The 20,287-nt window shown below is 39.5% G+C and overlaps 1 protein-coding gene across 1 annotated transcript in view; it reads left to right on the forward strand.

Annotated features, from left to right (window-relative positions):
- The window catches only part of vps8 (VPS8 subunit of CORVET complex), a 176,318-nt gene that overhangs the window by 38,247 nt on the left and 117,784 nt on the right, over positions 1–20,287 (forward strand). Inside the window, exons 12-14 of the mRNA XM_042434438.1 lie at positions 2,067–2,174; positions 11,747–11,827; positions 17,018–17,188. Of these exons, the coding sequence (XP_042290372.1) occupies positions 2,067–2,174; positions 11,747–11,827; positions 17,018–17,188 (360 nt within the window). The remainder of the gene's footprint in view (positions 1–2,066; positions 2,175–11,746; positions 11,828–17,017; positions 17,189–20,287) is intronic.

Here is a 20,287-nt window from a genome sequence, read left to right on the forward strand (position 1 = left end):
CGGCTTTTGTGCGCACACACACTTTTAGTATGGATCCTACGCACTGTTTTATAAATGAGACCCCTGCTCCTTAAAAAGCTCCAAAAGTAGAGATGCTTTCCAGTTTGTCAAATCACACAAAGATATTTTAACTCCCCCTATTTCTCATTTAATTAACTTGTAATTTAAACACAGCTCCTTTCCTGATGACTGGAAATGTGCCATTGTCACGCCTATTTTTAAATCTGGAGACTGCCTTGAAGCCAGTAACTACAGACCAGTAAGTATACTGCCAGTGCTCTCAAGGGTTTCAGAGAAAGTTGTCATAAACAACTGACAACATTTCTTATTAAAGCAATTTTGGTCTAAATTGTATGCAATTTGTCTTGAGAGCAAATCATTCCACCAAAACTGCTACCTTGCACTTAATAGAGCAAATTAAATCAAGACTTTACAAAGGAGGTGTAGTTGGTGCTGTATTTTTAGATCTGCGTAAAGCATTCGGCACAATCAATCATGATGTTTTAATATCGAAACTCTCTAAATTTAACTTCTCATCTAGAGCACTGGCATGGATGTTTTCATATTTATATAATAAGATACAATGTTTTAAAGTTTGTGATGCACTGTCCAGTAACATGAAGTGCACAATGGGTGTCCCACATGGGTCAGTGTTAGGTCCCCTGTTATTTAGCCTATATATTAATGATCTCCCTCAACAGTGTCATGATGTAGAACCACAAATGTATGCAGATGACACCGTTGTGTACACACATGCAAAAACAGCTGTGTAAACTGCTGCTAAGCAAACAATTGCATTGGAAAGGATCACACATTGGCTTGATCAATCATGTCTTAGTCTAAATGTAAACAAGACAAAAGTTATGTTTTTCTCTAAAACTAGGGTACAACCTCCGAACGCTGATATTTTCATCAAAGGTGAAAAATTTGACATAGTTACTGATTTTAAATGTCTTGGTGTGACACTGGATCCAAATTTGAATTTTAAGAGACATGTTAAAAAAAAGGTTAAAACCATAAAGTACAACTTAGCAAATTTTAGACATATTAAAACTGTCTCTCTTTGGACGCAGCCTATATATGCATGCTATGATTCTTTCCCATATGTCTTATTGCATCACATGGTGGGGGCAGGCTGGAGAAACAGCCATAAAACCTCTTGAGTCCTTACACAAACAAACTCTAAAAGCTCTGGACAACAAGCCAATGCATTTCCATCACTGTAGGGTACTGGAGAAATACAATTTACTGAGTTTTGAGAATTTTAGATTATTCTCATTAGTGCATAGTTTATAAAATTTTAAATGGTTTGGCTCCTCCTCCACTATGTGACTTTGTGTACACTCACTCAGTAAGTTCTATTAGATCCTCCAGAATATCCTCTATACAAGATTGTACCATACCATTTCATCGCACTGCATTTGGGCAATCAGCTTTCTCTGTGAAAGCCGCAACTCAGTGGAATGTCCTACCTGATGACTTGAAGAACTGTAGTTCAATCAATACATTCAAGGCCAAATAAAAAAATCTATTAAAGACCAATCAGCTCTGTGACCACTGAATCTAAACTTCATCTATGGTCTTCCCATTAGCACAGGTACACTTGCTTTTAATTTGACAAGTTTACATTATTAATTTTTAATTGACATTGTGGGTGTATGTGATGTGCTGTTGTGTGTAGCTTTATATTTTGTATGGTGTGTTTTTTGCTTTGTACTGTTTGTTGTTGTGCTGTTGTATGTTTTGATTGTGGGGGACTGCGGATGTAAATTAGCTTTGAGCTAACTCCGGTGCAGTGCATCTTCATTTATATATATATATATATATATATATATATATATATATATTTACATGTTAGCAGCAGTTCTCCTTAGGTTGGCAGAACAGAGATTTACATTTTCTGCCCAAAAATATGATGGCTGATAAAGGCTGTGATGTCTACTGCGTGATCATCACAGTGTTGTCACATGGAAACAATTCAGCATTATGTTCACACAATTATGAGCATTGAGTACATTACTGTAAGATGTTAATTACTGATTTGTTGCAATGTTTTCTTTCACCAGTCTGATCCATCCAGTGTTCCACAGCTGGCCTGGCAGTTTGTTCCTGTCCAGAAGACAGTTAACCCAATCCTGGCTTTTTGCAAAGGAGATACAGTCCACTTCCTGCTGGTATGTGCTGAGCTCCCTCTTAACTTCAAAATCAAAGAATACAGAATAGACTAAAGGTCATGTATTTTTTGGTGGCATCACAATACTTGAGATAGATTGATGTAAATTATGGGCTACCTTCCTCTTCTAGTACTTAGCTAACCACAGCTTGGACTGACTATTGAGTAGTAGTATTCAGTACAGACATGGCCAAAAGTATTGGTACTCTTCCACCTTTCTTTAAAAAAACTAAATTTTCCCTGTATTAAGTTGAAACTGACAGAAGTATATGGCATCTATCATTCTTTATTTCACATTGAATACATCTGAAACTTTGCTTTTGATTTACAACTTAATGTATTATTTAGTACAATAAAACAAATGAAAATGGCATGGCCAAAAATATTGGTACCCTTAACTTAATATTTTGTAGCACAGCCTTTGGAAGCTTCTGTAACTCTGAATAAGGTTTCTACACTTCTCCACCGGTAGTTCGGCCCACTCTTTTCGAGCAAACTGCTCCAGTTCTCTCAGGTTTGATGGGTGCTGTCTCCCAACTGCAAGTTTCAGCTCTTTCCACAGATGTTCAGTGGGATTCATAGCAGGCCACTTCAGAAACGTTTTCTTCTCATCCACTCTTGGGTGCTTTTTGATGTATGTTTGGGGTCATTATCCCGCTGGAAGACGTATGACATGCGACTAAGACACAGCTTTCTGACACTGGGCTGTATATTTCGCTCCAAAATGCCTTGATAGTCTTCTGATTACATTGTGCCCTGCACAGATTTAAGGCACCCAGTGCCTGAGGCAACAAAGCAACCCCAAAACATCACTGAGCCTCCTCCATGTTTCATGGTAGGCATGGTGTTCTTGTCTTTGAAGGCTTCATTTTTTCTTCTAATTTCTTATGTTTTTTTGTCGACAGAAATGACAGAAACAAACGCGTTTCAGCCTGAGGCAATCATCAATGTAAAAAAAAAACAAAAGAAATGATGCGGCGAGAATACATAATTATATAATAGGATCTTTCTCTGAAAGGACAACCCTAACCCCTCTTTCTTAAAATGTAAGAGGTGTGACCTTAGTAATCAGTGGAAACTATAATCAGTGTCATGAGCCAAAGGGCAATAAATATATATGACTGAACACCTCTGTCTGTACTGGGGACACATAAAAAAAGGAAAAAAAGATTAAGGACTACGTGACCTTGTAGGACCAAGTAAATTGTACTTAACAAAAGAGCATAGATAAATATCATAGAAAAAACATCAAGAAAAAGCCATAACCATATAATACATGTTAAGAATCCAAATATAAAAAAGGCAATTAGCATGTCAAATTTATTTTAATAAAGAGCTATATGACCCTGTTAAATAGTTTAAATGCTTATAAGAGTAAACAGAAAAATATAGAAAAATGTAGAAAAAATATATATATAGAAAAATGTTGGGACAAAATATATCTAAGATCTGGTAAGAATAAGTAGCATGTTAAAGGAAAATAATCCAACCTTGTCGACCACTTTATACTAAATATAAATCTTAATAGGGAATCATAATGTAAAAAGGACCCCAAAAGATTATGAAAAGTTGATCATAAAACAACAGCCCAAAAGCAGTTCTTTGTTTGAACCTTTTGGGCTTTCAGTTTGTAATGTGTGATCCAATGCTTCTCTCTGTAACAGAAATATGTCCTTATCACCCCCCTCTTTTAAAAGGATGTACCATTTCTGTCCCTAAAAATTTAAGAGAGACATCATGGCCAGCTGAATGGAAGTGTCTAGCCACCAGGGATTTTTCATCTTTTTTCCTTAAACTACTTTTATGTTCAGAAATCCTAGTTTTTAACCCCCATTTAGTTTTACCTATATATGTTAACCCACAAGGGCATTTCAAGAGATATGCAACATATTTGGTTCTGCAGGAGATCCTACTCTTAATGTTGAACTTATTGCGTTTGTGGGGATGTAAAAAAACATCACCTCTAATCATAGCATTACACTGGGCACAGTTTAAACATGGGTTGCTGCTGGGTTAGATAAATAATGTGGAGGAGGCACATAACAATCAGCCCTCACTAAGGTGTCCCTTAAATTCCTAGCCCGCTTATTAGCAAAAATTGGCAAATCTTTGAAAGAATGACCTATTAAAGGATCACTAGATGTAAAACGTGCCAGTGTTCAATAACACACTTTTTGATCTCTTTGGATAATGGAGAAAATGTATCAGCCATCACAATTTTTTAGTCCCTCTTAGAGGGAGGTTTAGGGACTAATAGAATATTTCTGTTAGTCTTTATCCAAACTATTTCTAATCACGTTTGGTTATTATTTCCATTGATTACTGAGGTCACTCCTCTTTCATTTTAAGAGGCTACATTGGGGTTGTCCTTTTACAGATGGATCCTATTATATAATTATGTATTCTTGTCGCTGATTGGCTTTTGAATCTCACCTATTTGTCTATAGATTTCTTTTGTTTTTTTATGCTGATGATTGCTTCAGGCTGAAATGCGTGTCTGTCGTTTCTGTCGTTTCTGTCCACAATTAAAAAACATAAGAAGATGGATCAGTGAGTGCTGGTGTTTTGTTTTGTTTGTTCCATCTTCATCACAACCCTGCACCTGACACTCTACCTAAGATTTGGAGCTGTGCGCACCGCTGCTTTGCACTAGATCTTTTTTTTTTTTTTTCAATAAACATAGGATTGGTGTGATTTACCATAAAGCTTTTTTGTTTCTTTCCAAAGCACATTCTCCCAGGACTGTGGTTTGTCAAGATGCATTTTGGCAAAGTCCAGTCTGGCTTTTTTGTGTCTCCCTCTTAGAAGTGGGGTCTTCCTGGGTCTTCTACCATGGAGCCCATTTTCATTTAGACAGCGACGGATGGTGCAACTTGAAACTATTGTACCTTGAACTTTAAGATCAGCTTGGTTCTGTATTGAAGTTTTCCTTGGTTCTTTCTAGACCATTCGAGCATTCCTTCTGTTCAATCTCGGGCCAATTTTCCTCTTGCGACCACGTCCATAGATGTTGGCTACAGTTCCATGGGCCTTAAACTTCTTAATAATATTGGCAACAGTGGTCACAGGAACATCAAGTTCTTTGGAGATGGTCTCGTAACCTTTACGTTGACCATGCTTGGCTATTACCTTTTTTCGAATGTCTTCAGACCACTCTCTAGTTTTCCTTCTGTTTTACATGATGCACACAGTGGCACAAAAGAGCAGAGTGAGTAATTTTCTCCTTTTAAACTGGCTGTAAGAGTGACTGTAAGATTAAAAAAAAACACTTGATACTAATTAAAACACAATATTCTGCTTAAAGTATCACTACAAATCAATTAATTTTTTACAACTTCTAAAGGGTACCAATAATTTTGTCCAGGCATATTTTAAAATGTCTTTGTAGAATAAGCGTGAATTCAGTTATTTTTACAACTTTTTTGTTTTGTTCCACTGCAAACCAAACATAGACATGCATTGATAATAAATTATCTTTTAATTTCAACAAAGTTCAGAGCGAATATTGCTTTATTTTAATAAAATGCAAAGGTTACCAATAATTTCTGCCACGTGTGTATGAGTGTACACTCACTGGCCAATCTTTGAAGTTTAATTTAAGATCCTAAAACAGCAGGACATGTGGCTTTAGCCCTTGTTAACAGGTTTGATTATTGTTTGTCTGTTAGAATGAGATGACAGGTGATCAGGTTTTGGATACAGTGGCTCTTCTACAACAAATTAGAATAAGATCCAACCATGGTTTAATCTTTCAATTATGAATATGATAAAACAGAGGCACTCTGCTTTTGCCAAGGTCAAACAGTCACAGCAGCAAACTGATATATTGGTGACGAGAGAAAAACGTCTATCGTTTCATATTATGCTATTGTTTACTTTGTTGTGACACAAATCACACAAATTACGGAAATATTTTTCACCATTTGGAGTTTGTCCATCTTTTGCGCGGATTACATTGATAAATTGAAGCTGCAAGCAGCTATGATCAGGCCCTCACACCTTTTTCCATGTTGGGTTGCGTTGCAGTCGAAGGGTTTTATTGCGGGTATGTAGATGTGTTCAGGCCTGAATTCTTATCGGACGTCAACGAAGGAGATAAACATCACTTCCTGTGCCCACTATGTGGCGCAAGAGAACACACACTAGTTATCCAACATGATGCTGTATATTGTGTAGACCACACCATATAAATTCCATGTAAATCAGATGATAAGGCTGATTTCCTGTTTTCAGTATGTGGTACTATGACTCAATATTGACATGTAGATGCATTCAGGCTGGGACTCTAATCAAGCATGAGAAATTTGGTGCTGATGTACATACAAGTTACAACAACTTCTTGCTTTATGGTGAAACAACAAAGTTTGCCGCATCATCATGTCAAGGGTGTTTGATGAAAACTCAAGATTTTGAAAAATTTTCATTGCAAAGGCCTTTAGATGACACTGACCAAATTTGAAGTTGGTCAGGTTAAATCTCTAGGAGGAGTTTGTTAAAATACAATGCCTGCAAATGGCAAAAACTGTGCAAAAATGCACAGTATATTCAAAATGGCAGACTTCCTTTTAGACTTAGGGTATGGCTCCAAGAGGTGTTTCTGTGTGTCTGGATATGATACATGTGCCTACCAAATTTTGTTCACCAATGTCATATTTAAAGGTGAGGGCTTTTAATTTGAAATTTTCTAGGGAGTGCCCTTAAGCCATTTTGGAACACCCAAGCCAAAGGCCCATATCTAATGTCAAGTTTCGCCACTTCTGCTGAATGTTTCGTGAGTTTTTGAGCATTCCTAGCACCTCAAAACTGCCAAAAGTTCAAGCTATAATGCTGAGAGCAATGATCCCACCTAATTTCACGAACATCAAAGAAACTTTTTCTTCGCACGAGTAGGTGCTCGGGCCCTAATTAAAGCTGCAAGCAGTGATGATCAGGCCCTCGCACCGTTAAGCACGTCGGGGCGAGCAGAGCGGCTTTTATTGCGGGCATGGAGATATATTCAGGACTGGGTTCTTATCGGACATTGCATGAACAACTTGAATATCATTTCCTGTCTGTTTCCACTATGTGGCGCTAGAGAACGCACACTAATTATATGCCATGTTGATGTATATCATGTTTAGATCACACCATGTCAATTCCATGTAAATTGGATGATGTTGGTCGTATACTGCTGACTTCCTGTTGTCAGTAGGTGGTGCTATGAATATGACTCAATATTAACATGGAGATGTGTTTGGGCCGGGACTCTTATCAAGCATGAGAAATTTGGAGCAATCTGACAATGTAAAGTGGAGTTACAACAACTTTCAGTTACAGCAACTTTCTGTTTCATGGCGAAACAGGAGGTTGCTGTGGCGACGTGGCAAACTTTGCTGTGTCGCCACAGCAATAGCATTCAATGAATGAGGACACTGACCAAATTTAAAGGAATTCATTAAAACACAATGCCTGCAAATGGCAAAATTTACACAAAAATCGCAAATTAAATTCAAAATGGCTGATTTCTTGTCATCTGGCCATGATGCATGTCCCTACCAAATTTTGTTCATGTGTGTCAATTTTGAAGGAGGGGCCTCGACTTTGAAAAGTTCAAATTTCATTGAGCAGTGTCCTGCATTGGGTCAGTTGTGCATAAATAAGCCTCTTACCCATACTCTAAGTCCAACAGGAAGTCAGCCATTTTGAATTAACTGTGCATTTTTGCTTCATTTTTGCCACTTGCAGGTATTGCATTTTAACAAACTCGTCCTCGAGATTTGAACCAACTGAGTTCAAGCTGGTGGGTGCCATCTAAAGAGCTTCATGATGAAGTTATCAAAATCATTTGAGTTTTCATGGAACATTCTTGACGTGGTTTGTCAATTTGCATGTCTCGCCATGAAACAGGAAGACGTTGCAACTCCACTAGACTTTGTCCAGTCTGGCCCAACTGTCAAATGCTTGATCTACATCTACATATCAATATTGAGTCATAGTCATAGTGCCACCAACTGACAACAGGAAGTCAACAGCAATTTTTGAACAAAGTTGTTTTGACTTTCATGAAATTCGATGGGATCATTTCTCTCATCATTCTACCCAGAAATTTTTTTTGGAATCTTTTTGCCAGACAGGAAGTCAGCCATTTTGGATTTCATGCAAAATTTTCATTTTACGAACACGTTTGAGGCCTTTAGGATGTGCAAAAATTCATGAAAATTTGCAAGTATGTTTATACTAGTAAGTATTTTGATTTCATATCACAGATGGGCTAGGGCATGACACGTTGGTTCTATAACGCCCCCCCATTTACTTTTAGCATGTTTGAGGTGCTAGGGATGCTCGAAAATTCACTAAAGGTTGCACATCCATCAGAACTGGCATGACTTGACAAATGATATGGGTCTTGGGCTGAGATGTGGCAACATTGCTTGATAGCGCCCCTTACAATATTTCAAAATGGAGGCCCCCACCTTTAAATTTGACATAGATGAACAAAATTTGGAAGGCTCATGTATCATGTCCAGATGCACAAAAGCCTCTTGTAGTCAGCCATTTTAAATTTACTTGGTGATTTCGTGCAGTTTTTACCATTTCTAGTCATGGTATTTTAACGAAGTCCTCCTAGAGATTTAACCCAACCGACATAAAACGTGGTCAGTGTCATCTTAAGACTTATGCGATGAAAAGTTATCAAAATTTTGAGGTTTTGAACGTCCTTCCTGTGGCGACATTGCAAAGTTTGATGTTTCGCCATGAAATAGTAGTTGTTTCTTGAATGTACGTTGTCCAACCTGAACCAAATTTCTCAAGCTGGATAAGAGTCCCAGCCTGAACACCTTTACATGTCAATATTGAGTTACTGTCACAGTGCCACTTACTGACAACAGGAAGTCAACCTTATATGACAAATTTACAAGATGTGGTCTACAGTTGATATACCGCAACATGATGTATTTTGTAATACATTTGTATTGAATGTATATTGTAATTAGTGGGTGTTCTCTAGCACCACATACTGGACACAGGAAGTGATATTTAACTCCTTCGTGCAATGTCCAATAAGAGCCCGGTCCTGAACACATTTGCATGCCTGCAACAAAAGCCCTTCAACTGCAGCGCGTCCCGACGTGCACAAAGGTGCGAGGGCCAGATCATCGCTGCTTGTAGCTTTAGTAGAGACTTTTTTTTATAAATGTCATTTACCAAATTTATGTGCACTCTATTTGATGACAACTACACTTGTTAAGTTACTGTAAGTGCAATAAAAGCTTCACAAGTAAAAAGCCAAGAAGAGTAATTTAATTTAAAGGATGGACAGACAACGTGACATGCAACATTTTATTCATGGAATTAAAATGTGCTATATTGGGATATGAGAATTTGGTCATATCACCCAGCCCTAAATCTAACTCAATCAGTGATCAAGGCAGCTAAACAGGATTATTGTTAAGAATTAAGGAGAACAAAAATAATGCTCACAAATTATGTAAAGCTCTTAAGGACCTAGGCTGTGGGGGTAAATGTAATGTCAGAATTAAGGAAGTCAACATTGTTATGGAATTTTCCATCTGTAGGGGTTACAAATTGGACTACATTGGGTCAAGCCTGGGCCTTGAGGTCACACTGAAAATCTTATGCAGGAGGGAGACATTCTCTCCTCTCCTTGAGACTCCAGCTGTCTGTCATGTTTTGGGGAAAGCAGAAACCTCTCTGATAAAGGGTAAATCAGGATTGCCATGGTCACCAAGGTCGGAGTAGGCTTTTCTAGACAACACAGATAGGTGAATGCGTAAATTCTATTGACACAATCAGACATTCAAACCAGAATGTGCCGACAGTGACCTGAAGGTCCATGCAATGAGACCTGAACTGACACAGGTAAAATGCAGTTCCTTGTTTAGGAACTAGTGAACCAATTAGACTAATTTTTGATATTGTAGGCTTATCTGCTTAGGCTACAGACTAAGGGTCAGACCTTCAGGGGGCAGAATGGAAAGAGACAGCATCCGAGTTGCAGATGACTTCGATGTTCGCTATTTCAGTTCTCCTTGATCAAGTGCTTCAATAAACATTTTCAGCTTTAAGACATCAAAGGCTCATGTCCGCTTTTCTCCACTGAGGTGCTGACCATCGCTCAAAATATCCACAACAAACAGGTCTTAATGCAGATAAAGGCACTGAGTTTTATAAGAGAAGTGTAACCAAGATGTTTAACTCACTGATCTACTACAAAGTTACTGATCTAATAAAAAGAGAAATTGAATTTTACTTGACCTGCAAAAGGCTTTCGACACAGTTTACCATGAAATTCTTCTTAATAAGGTAAAGGCACTTGGCATGAATGATACAGCTATTAGTTGGGTAGCATCTTATCTGTCATGGGGCGACCAGCAGGTTGAGGTTGTTGGAGGTTCTGCCCATCACCTGCCAAGTGCCACAAGGCATTGTCTTGGCCCCCCTCCCTTTTTTGTTTTATATTAATGACATGAAAATTGTCTGCATGATTTGCAGATGACTCAGCTCTCCTGGTGTCCAGTAGAGTTAAAGCAGGTATTAGTAGCTGAGTTAAATAGAATAAGGAACTAGTTAACAGAAAGACAGGTAGACAAAAGCTATCTTGTTTAAAGCAAAGTCTAAGCTGGGTAAGGATTCTGGGTTGGATCTCAAGATAGGGGAAGAATCATCAGTCTCAAAATGTTCTGTTAATTACTTGGGCTGCATCCTTGATAACAACCTAGGTTGTGCCACCGTGTCTTTAAATGTACTGGGCAAAGTAAATGCCAGAACTAGATGACCAGCCAGGACGGCAAAATTGCTAAACAGAGACAGTCTAAAAAAAGCCTCTTGAGAAAATCTGAAACAGAAACTTCAAGTAGCACCAAACAAACTTGTGAGAGTCATCCTCGGGCTTGGGCCACAGAGTAATGATGGTATGTGTCAGTTCTTCACAACATCACTGGCTACCTGTTGAGGATAGAGCTTGTCATATTAATATTAAAGTCATAATAAACATGGTATTAGGATATTACAGAAGTGCTCCCAGCTACTTTTTAAATTATTTTATGTAGGTGGGTGAACTCATAGTCACAATACTAGAGCCAGTGCTGCAAATTTAAATCTTCACAGATTCAAGTCAAATATTGGTGAGAATTCTCCTCTGCATTCTGAGGAGGAAGGGAATAAGATGCCTTGCTCATTGTCCATCACGGTCTCAACAAAAAGTTGTCCTGTGTATTCATCTACAGTACACCACACTTGTGCATCTGTATCTCCACTCTTTCTCTTTCCCTGGCGTCAACCCTCTCACCAGTTCATATCATGTAAGACCTGCCCTCTTGAAGCCTGGCAACCAATCAAAAATGACCAACCTGCGACCATGACATATTAGATTAAAAACTTAATCCTAATGGATGGTTATGTAACAACCTATGACTATGAAACATACTCACATTAGAATTATACAGGTGTTTAATATAATATTTCTAAAATGTCTGAATGCTAAACTCCATTAACAGTGTATTCTGAGAGTAATAATCACTGGGCACAACAATTAGTGTTTGAATGTTCTCCTTTCTACTACTGTTTGTCCAGGTAAAGAAGGAGGAGACGGGGACCATCCATGTCATCAAACAAAGACAACTCCATCTCAGCTGTGACATCATCAGCGTGAGCGTAAGTAATTAAGCTAAGACACTGAGGATGTGTATGAAATCAGTCCAGTGGCGTAAATATGGACAGTTTGGCAGTTGCAACTGCACTGGAGCCATTGGCCAGAGGGGGCCCCTGCTCGCGCTGCTCTGACACAGCTGGTATGAGCCCCTCCCATTTACAAGTAATATAGCTCAATTTACATGCACGTTAGATTACCTTGACAAGCACCATAACTTAGTTAATATACCTTCAAAAAAGGTATGTCTGTCATCTAACATTACACCTCTGGGAAATCCATGTAAAAGGAACACTTGGCAGAGAACTATCTCTGCTGTTTCCTTGGCAGAAGGCCGCAGGATAAAATGAATAGACTTGGAGGATAAGCCTACAGCAGTCAATATAAGTCAATAGTGGTGTTACCTTCAAATGGAGGCAAATCTGTGACAAAGTCTTGGGAGATGTATGACCAGGGGTGTTCAGAAACTGGAAGGGGTTGCAGGAGGCCAGCCAGGTTGTGTTGTGGACACCTTGCTCTGGGCACAAACAGGGCAAACTCCCTAATGTCTGACTTAAGAATTGCTGTTTAAGAAAACCCAACGTGCGGCGGATGCCTGGATGACAGCTTAAACAGGAGGAGTGGCCCTACTGGAGAACCTAGTATTGGAGGGAGACTGGGACAAAGAGACGGTCAGGCATCCATCAGGAATGCCTGACCGCTCAAGAGTCCGCTCTACCCTTTGTTCCATCCCCTAGGTAACAGCACCAACAATGCAGGACACAGGCAGGATTCCAGAGTTGTCCTTAGGGGAGCTCTCAGGGTCAAACTGGATGGAGAGGGAGTCAGGCTTGGCAAGCTTCTTTGACCCAGGGTGGTACGACAGATTGAACTTGAAATGGTTAAAGAACAGAGCCTGAAGACTGAGGATACCCCTCGCAGCCTCCCAGCCTGAAGTAGAGTGGTCGAAGACTTTCCTAACTCGGCTGCGAACAGTTTCTCAGAGGAGCACATAATAGACTGTCTTTCCCACTCTGCAGTAGCCCAATCTTGATCCCTCTCGGTTAGGTGTTTTATTACATAGGCAACTCGGGAGCGTTCATAGGGGAAGGAGGAAGGCTGGCGCTCAAATACCAGTAAACACTGCGTCAGAAAAGGACGACAGGAACCAGAGTCTCCAGAAAAACATACCCTTGGGGGTAGGGGTGGGGGTGCTCACCTGTGACTGTGTCAAGCATGTGTAATCCCAGCTGAACTACAACAAACACAACATAGCAAGAGCAATCTTCATTGATGGAAAACAGCTGGGACACTGAGCGATTGGGCTTGGGACGAATGCTAGCTCATGGCCAGTTGATGCTCCTACAGTGAGTTTTCATCATAACTTACTGGGATATTTTGCCAGTCTATTCCTCTGTCCTGCAGCACAGACGAGCCCAGGTGCTAGAGCAAATCACAGATCCAGTGGACCAGTGATCTGCCACCCCGTTTTGGACAATAGCAGGTCTCCTTTTCATGCTGCTCCTGCTCTCCAGAGATGTTCAGCTAAATCCTGGACCAGTGACCCCTGGGGTGCTACAGAACTTTGGTGCTGATTTGTGCCTGAGTGTGTATGGGACTCCTCTGGTGCCCGTGATGAGTGAGCATCAACTTTCTAAGCCAGGCTTCTCCCTTAGCAGACTAAACTTCGTTAACACCAGGCATAATGTCTCAATGAATAACTTTTCGCTGCTGGACTGTGGAGACCTTAATAGGTCCAGTGTCTCTCTCACAAAACCTTCTGCTGACACCACTGTGTGTTGTGTGCTGAAACCCTGCAGTGAGGAGGCAGAGGTTATTCAAAACCTTCCAAACTGTCAATCATGCAAAAGTCTTATGGGTCCTGAAGCTGAAACCAAGGGGGCTGTTTGGTGGACATTTTAACATCAGAAGCATTACTGCAAAGAGCAATCAGCTAACTCATCTTGTGTCTGACTCAAATCTGGAATTTCTCTGTCTTACTGAAACATGATTGAAACAAACAACTCCTGCAAGTGTGTCAAAGGTGCCCAGATACCACTGTTTTAGAAGAGACAGACTTGATGGAAGAGGAGGAGGGTTGCTTTTTTATGTGAGAGACAACATCAAATGTGAGCGTGTGGTTTATAATGCTGGTAACATGTTAGAATATGTTGGGATAAAAATAATGTTATCCCAACAAATGTCTTTTAACATCATAGGTGTCTATAGACCCCCTTCTGCAGATGACACTTTCTATGATTACCTCACAGAAGTCTTGAAAGAGTGCAATCTCAACAAAGAATTATTACTTATGGGTGATTTTAATGTGAACTGGGAGGATAAAACTAAGAGGAAAAAACTAAAAATGATCACAGAGAAATTCCAACTAGAACAACTAGTAAAAGGCCCAACTAGGATTGCAAAATGCTCCAGTACACAAATTGATCTGATATTTACTAACAAACCAGAAAGAATAACTAAAAGTTATAATTTAATCACTGGCTTATCAGATCATAACATAACGCTATGTGCAAGAAAACTGACTAAAAATAGATTTAGGACCACAGCAACTAAGACAATGATCCTTCAATACATACCCAGAGTTAAGCAAGAAGAATTTGTCAGTGAAATCAACAGCTTGAACTAGAATGATGTACTGTCCTCTGATGATCTGGACTATGGCTGTGATAATTTTACTCACAGAATCAACTCTGTGAGGGAAAGATTTAATGTGAGGATACAGATAAAATACAAAAATAAAAACAATTTACTGTGGTTTAATGAAAATTTGTGGAAACTAATGAAATCTAGAGATGCTGCACTAAGGAAGGCAATTAAAACTAGAAGAGACACTGACATGCTGATTTAAAATGGTTTAAGGAACAAAGTTATCCAAGAGCTAAGGGAGGCTAAATCTCGTTTTTATCTCAATATATAGAATGCGGCAAAAGGCAACAGTAAATTGATATGGAAAAACATTGATAATCTCACAAGAAGGGAAAGTTAATTGAAGATCATCTTACCGTTGCTTTTGTCTTTAATCACTTTTTCTTGAGTCTGTATATGAGTTAGGGAAAAAAATCACAAAGGAAACAAGATATTGTTCTTATAGATACTACAGGCCAGGTTTTCGAGCTGGTAGAGACTAATGAGTTTCAAGTAAGCAAAATCATCAGCTCCTTAAAAAGCTCCAAAAGTAGAGTTGCTTTCCAATTTGACACCATGTTTGTCAAATCACACAAAGATATTTTAAGCTGCAAATGTATGCAGATGACACTGTTGTGTACACACATGCAAAAACAGCTGAGTTAGCTGCTGCTAAGCTAACAATTGCATTGGAAAGGATCACACATTGGCTTGATCAATCATGTCTGAGTCTAAATGTAAACAAGACAAGGTATGTTTTTCTCTAAAACCATGGTACAACATCCTAACGCTGATATTCTCATCAAAGATGAAAGGATTGACACAGTCACTGATTTTAAATATCTTAGTGTGACATTGGATTCAAATTTGAACTTTAAGAAACTTATTAAAAAAGGTTAAAACCATAAAGTACAACTTAGCAAATTTTAGACATATTAGAAACTGTCTCTCTTTAGAGGCAGCCAAAATATTTATGCATGTAATGATTCTTTCCCATATGTCTTATTGAATCATGTGTTGGGGGCAGGCTGGAGCATCAGCCATAAGACCTATTGTGTCCTTGTATACAAACAAATTCTAAAAACTCTGGACAAAAAAGCCAATGTATTTCCATCACTGTAGGATGCTTGAGAAATACAATTACTGAGCTTTGAGAACTTTAGATTATTCTCAAATTTGTACCGAGTTTATAAAATTTAAAATGGTTTGGCCACCCCTCCACTACGTGACTTTGTGTATACTTGCTCAGTAAGCTCTTTTAGATCCTCCAGAATATCCTCTTTACAAGATTGTTCCATGCCATTTCGTGGCACTGCATTTGGGCAATCAGGTTTCTCTGTGAAAGCCACAACTCAGTGGAATGCCCTACCTGATGATTTGAAGAGCTGCAGTTCCATCAGTACGTTCAAAACCAAAGTAAAAAATCTTCTAAAAACTACTCAGTTCTGTAACCTGTAAACTGTTTGTTATTGTGCTGTTATATGTTTTAATTGTGACCTGCCTAAGGGACTGCAGGTGAAAATTAGCTATAATCTAACTCTGGTACAGTACATCAAATGTTAACATTTATGTTTAACACTGTACATGGTCCCAATAAATACATAAATAAAAAATAAAAAAATGTCTCTAGAAAATTTCATAGTGAAAGCCCCCACCTTTAAATCTGACGTATATGTACAAAATTTGGTAGACAGATGGAACATCTCCAGACTCTAAAAAAAAAAAAAGTCTTTTGGAGCCATACCCCAAGTCCAACAGGAAGTCAGCCATTTTGAATCTACTTTGCTTTTTTTTTTTACAGTGAAGCCAAGTGTTGTATTTTAATGAACTCCTCCTAGAGATTTAACCCAAGCAACTTCAAGTTTGGTAGGTTACATCTAAACACCTATGTGATGCTAAATTGCGAAGCTTTTCGGTTTTCATGGAACATCCTTGGCATGGCATGCTGGACAATTTTGCCCAATACATGTTTTGGGCATTAAACAGAAAGTTGTAGCAACTCAGCTTTACATCGTCGAATCTGCCCCAAATTTCTCATGTTTGATAAGAGTTCATGCCTGAACACATCCACATGTCAATATCAAGTCATGGTCATAGAGCCACCTACTGACAACAGGAAGTCGGCCTTACATGAAAAACATCATCTGATTTACATGAAAATTATGTGGTGTGGTCTACACATGATATACAGGAACATGAGATATAATTAGTGGGTGTTTTCTAATGCCACATAGTGGACACAAGAAGTGATAGTTATCTCCTCCATGCAATTTCCAATATTCATGAAAATGTATATCCATTTCAGGTGCCCCCTGGTAAATGTATTGCTGTATCATGTTGCTCTGCAATAACAGCAGTTTGACTCTGGCATAATTTTACTGCAGCACACCCCAACATGCGTGAAGGAGCAAGGGCCTGCACTGCATGCAGCTTTAATTAATTAATTTATTTTTCTTATTGTCATTGTCCTTGTCCTTTCTATCTAACTATCTTTCACAAGACTTGATTGCAATTTCATTTTACAGTGTCAAAAGCGCATAACTTGTTCTCCTGTCTTTGTCTCTCTGCAGTGGATTAACAGTCGTACACTGGTCCTGGTAGACAGCCATGAAAAGCTGCAGGTTGTGGACCGTCCCAGTCAGGAAATTTTGGAGACTTTGGACCTGGAGCAGGTGCAGCTGGTCTACAACAGCCGTCATTTCAAATCACTGGCCACAGGAGGGAATGTCTCCCAGGCTCTGGTGAGGGATTAGCTGATGGGGACAGGATCATAAGGTCAAACTTAAAGCTTAATGACTCAGGGGCAGAGGTCAGGTTTAAGGTGAGGTTACTGATCATAAATGAATAGCTAACGTTCAAAACTAATATGAGTAGTAGTACTAGTAATAATAAATTCGATTTTAAGCGCCTTTTGTGTAGCCCAGAAAAAAAACTATGCTAATAAAAAGCTTGGTTAAAAAGATGATGGGTCTTGCGTCTAGATTTCAAAACAGAAACAGGCGGCAGTTTGAGGCAAAGAGAGTGTTCCAAAGCATAGGAGCAGCAGCACTGAAGGCTCTGTCCCCCACAGGCCTGGATTGAGGAGTGGTGAGGAGTCCATTGTCTGTGGAGCGTAGAGTACAAGAGGGGGTGTAGGTGTGGAGGAGGTCACAGAGGTATGAAGGAGCCAAGTTATGAAGACATTTTTAGATGAAGAGGAGAACTTTAAATTTCACATGACAGTTGATAGGGAGCCAGTGGAAATGCTGTAAGGTGGGGATGATGTGCTGCCAGGGTTTTGTATGAGTAAGAACACTAACAGCGGAGTTCTGGACATACTAGAGGCTGTCCATGTCTTTATTCAGCAGTGCAATTAGCATTTCATTACAGTAATCCAGACGAGATGTGACAAATGCGGTGGCTGTGGCTCAGGAGGTAGAGCAAGTTGTCCACTAATCAGAAGATTTGCGGTTCAATTCCCAGCTCCTCCAGTCCACATGTGGAAGTGTCCTTGGGGAAGATACTGAACCCCAAATTTCTCTTGATGGCTGTGCCATTGGTGTGAATGTGTGTTTGAATATTTAGATCCTACTGATGCGCAGGTTGGCAACTTGCATGCCAGCAAAGGCAATGGGTGGAAGTTTTGTGTGAATGTACAGTTGTGTATCATCAGCATAGCAATGAAATCTAAGTCCATGATGTCTAATTATGTGTCCCAAAGGAACCATTTAGATGATAAAAAGTAATGGTCCAAGCACTCCACCTTGACGTGCCCCTTGGTTGACAGGGGCAGGGTTGTATTTCAGGTTCCTGATTTTAATCAATTTCTTCGTAAAGGAAAGGGGGTACCAGTGAGGCCACGTTACTCGGTCATGTGGCTGAGGAGGATACTATGACAGACAGTGTTGAAGGTGGCTGAAAGCAGTTTCTGTACTGTGCTTGGTAGTGAAAGGGAGGTTGGAAATGTGACAGAAGACAGATCATCGGGGTTCAGTCCTTGGTTTTTTAAAATGGGTGTAACAGCAGCCACTTTGGCAATGGAGGAACCAGTGCCAGACTTGAGAGAGGTGTGAACAACACTGACAATGAGCAGACACAGAGCAGGTATACATGTGTGAACAAATAGTGTTTTTGCAGCAGGGGTAGATGCCCCAAGCTGCGCTGGGGGCACTTGAGTCTAGCTAGCACATTGCCAGTGTTTTTACATTACACAGCATAGCACCGTAAAAGAAGTTGTTTACCTGTTGGAGGTGTGCTGGTTTGCAGAAAATGAAGTTAGAGCCTGTTGTCTACAGTACTTATTCAAACATCTAATTGACTGTTTCTGCTAGTAGTATTCCTCCTAGAATTATTTCTAATTGATTCACTGAAAAAGTAGCTCCAAAATATCTTGTTTTGTAGACCTGTTTATATTGAAACACCACAAAGCCCTGCTAATTCAGTTATAAACACATTTCATTTCCTATAAATTCTTCACAATAAAAATCTCAAACTATTTTGTCATTTAGAAGCTTTATGAAGCAGCAAAAGCAGGAAATGTGTTTTTTGTAAGCATTAACTTAACACAGCTCCGATACAGCTGAATGGTAAACAGTAAAATAAGGCAGATATCTGAATGTGCAACCAGGAAAACTGGTAAAATTCAAGGAACTTAGAGCAGAGGTGTGAAAGAAAATTGAATAGTAGGTTATCATTTTATAAATTTTTTGTATATATGTTACAAATGTTTTCAAACTAAAGAGTCAATGTTTGTTGTCAACTGAATGTGATCTAATGTCATTGTCATTTTGGGGACACATGTTGGTGAAGAAATCCTACTCCTAGGCTAGTTGAACTCTTGAACCTGTTTCTATCTGAGGATTGCTTGCTGACCTCTGGGGTTAACTAGAGATATCTTTGTCTTAAGCCTGCTGTTTTAGAGACCATACTTGTTTGTAAGAAGGTGTAACGGTTTGTGGAAGTGTCCATTTAGGGACCAGACTGTTTTTAGCTTTGCTTCTGGAGAGGTATAAAGCTGTCTAGTTTGAGTTCACAATCTTTAGAGAAAGGGCTGGCTTTAGGGAAAGGGCCAGCTGAACAACATGCTTTCTCTCCAAAAATACAAGATGATTGTATTTTTGTTTGTGTGTGGACATTTGTATAATTGTTACTGATGATGTGATGGATTGTACAGTGTTTACAACTGCTTCAACAAGTAACAATGTTTAACGCTTTCTTTATGTCTCCATGTGCCTCTTTCTCGAGAGAAAATTTCCACAACAGAGGTCAGGAGCACCAGTGAGGGGTAGGGGTCACAGGGGCGCAGCAGTCAATTTATGGCGGAAAAGAGCATTTTGGGGTTGTTTCGTCAGCTACTAATGATGTTAGAATAGTAGGCCATCTTGGTCTGAGAGAGCACTGCCTTGTAATTTTTTATATGCTCTTCATGAGCCTCAGAGTGGATAGTCAGCCCAGATGTTTTGTAGAACCTCTCAAGCTGCCGACCAGTGGACGTCATGGAGTGGAGTTCTGGGGTGTACCAGGGTGAAGGATGAGAAAAGCAGACGGTACTGATTTTAAAGGGGGCAAGAGATTCCAAGCTAATGGAGAGGATTTTGTTGTAATGGGACACAAGCAGAGGACACAGCAGGATCTGGAGCAATGTGAGCCAGTATCATGTCCCCCAAGGCTGCTGTAGAAACATTTTTTAAGTTCCTATAAGTGATCGAATGCTTTTGATGAAGCCCAAGGAGAGGCACAGAAATAGTGAAGGAGATGGCAAGATGATCAGTGATAGCCAGGCTCTGCAAGTGGGAGGGAGCAGTGCATGTAGTGCAGACCAGATCCAGTGTGAGACCTTTTTTATGTGTGGAACCTTGGAC

This window comes from Thunnus maccoyii, chromosome 14, assembly GCF_910596095.1.
Source record: "Thunnus maccoyii chromosome 14, fThuMac1.1, whole genome shotgun sequence".
Taxonomy (NCBI): Eukaryota; Metazoa; Chordata; class Actinopteri; order Scombriformes; family Scombridae; genus Thunnus; species Thunnus maccoyii.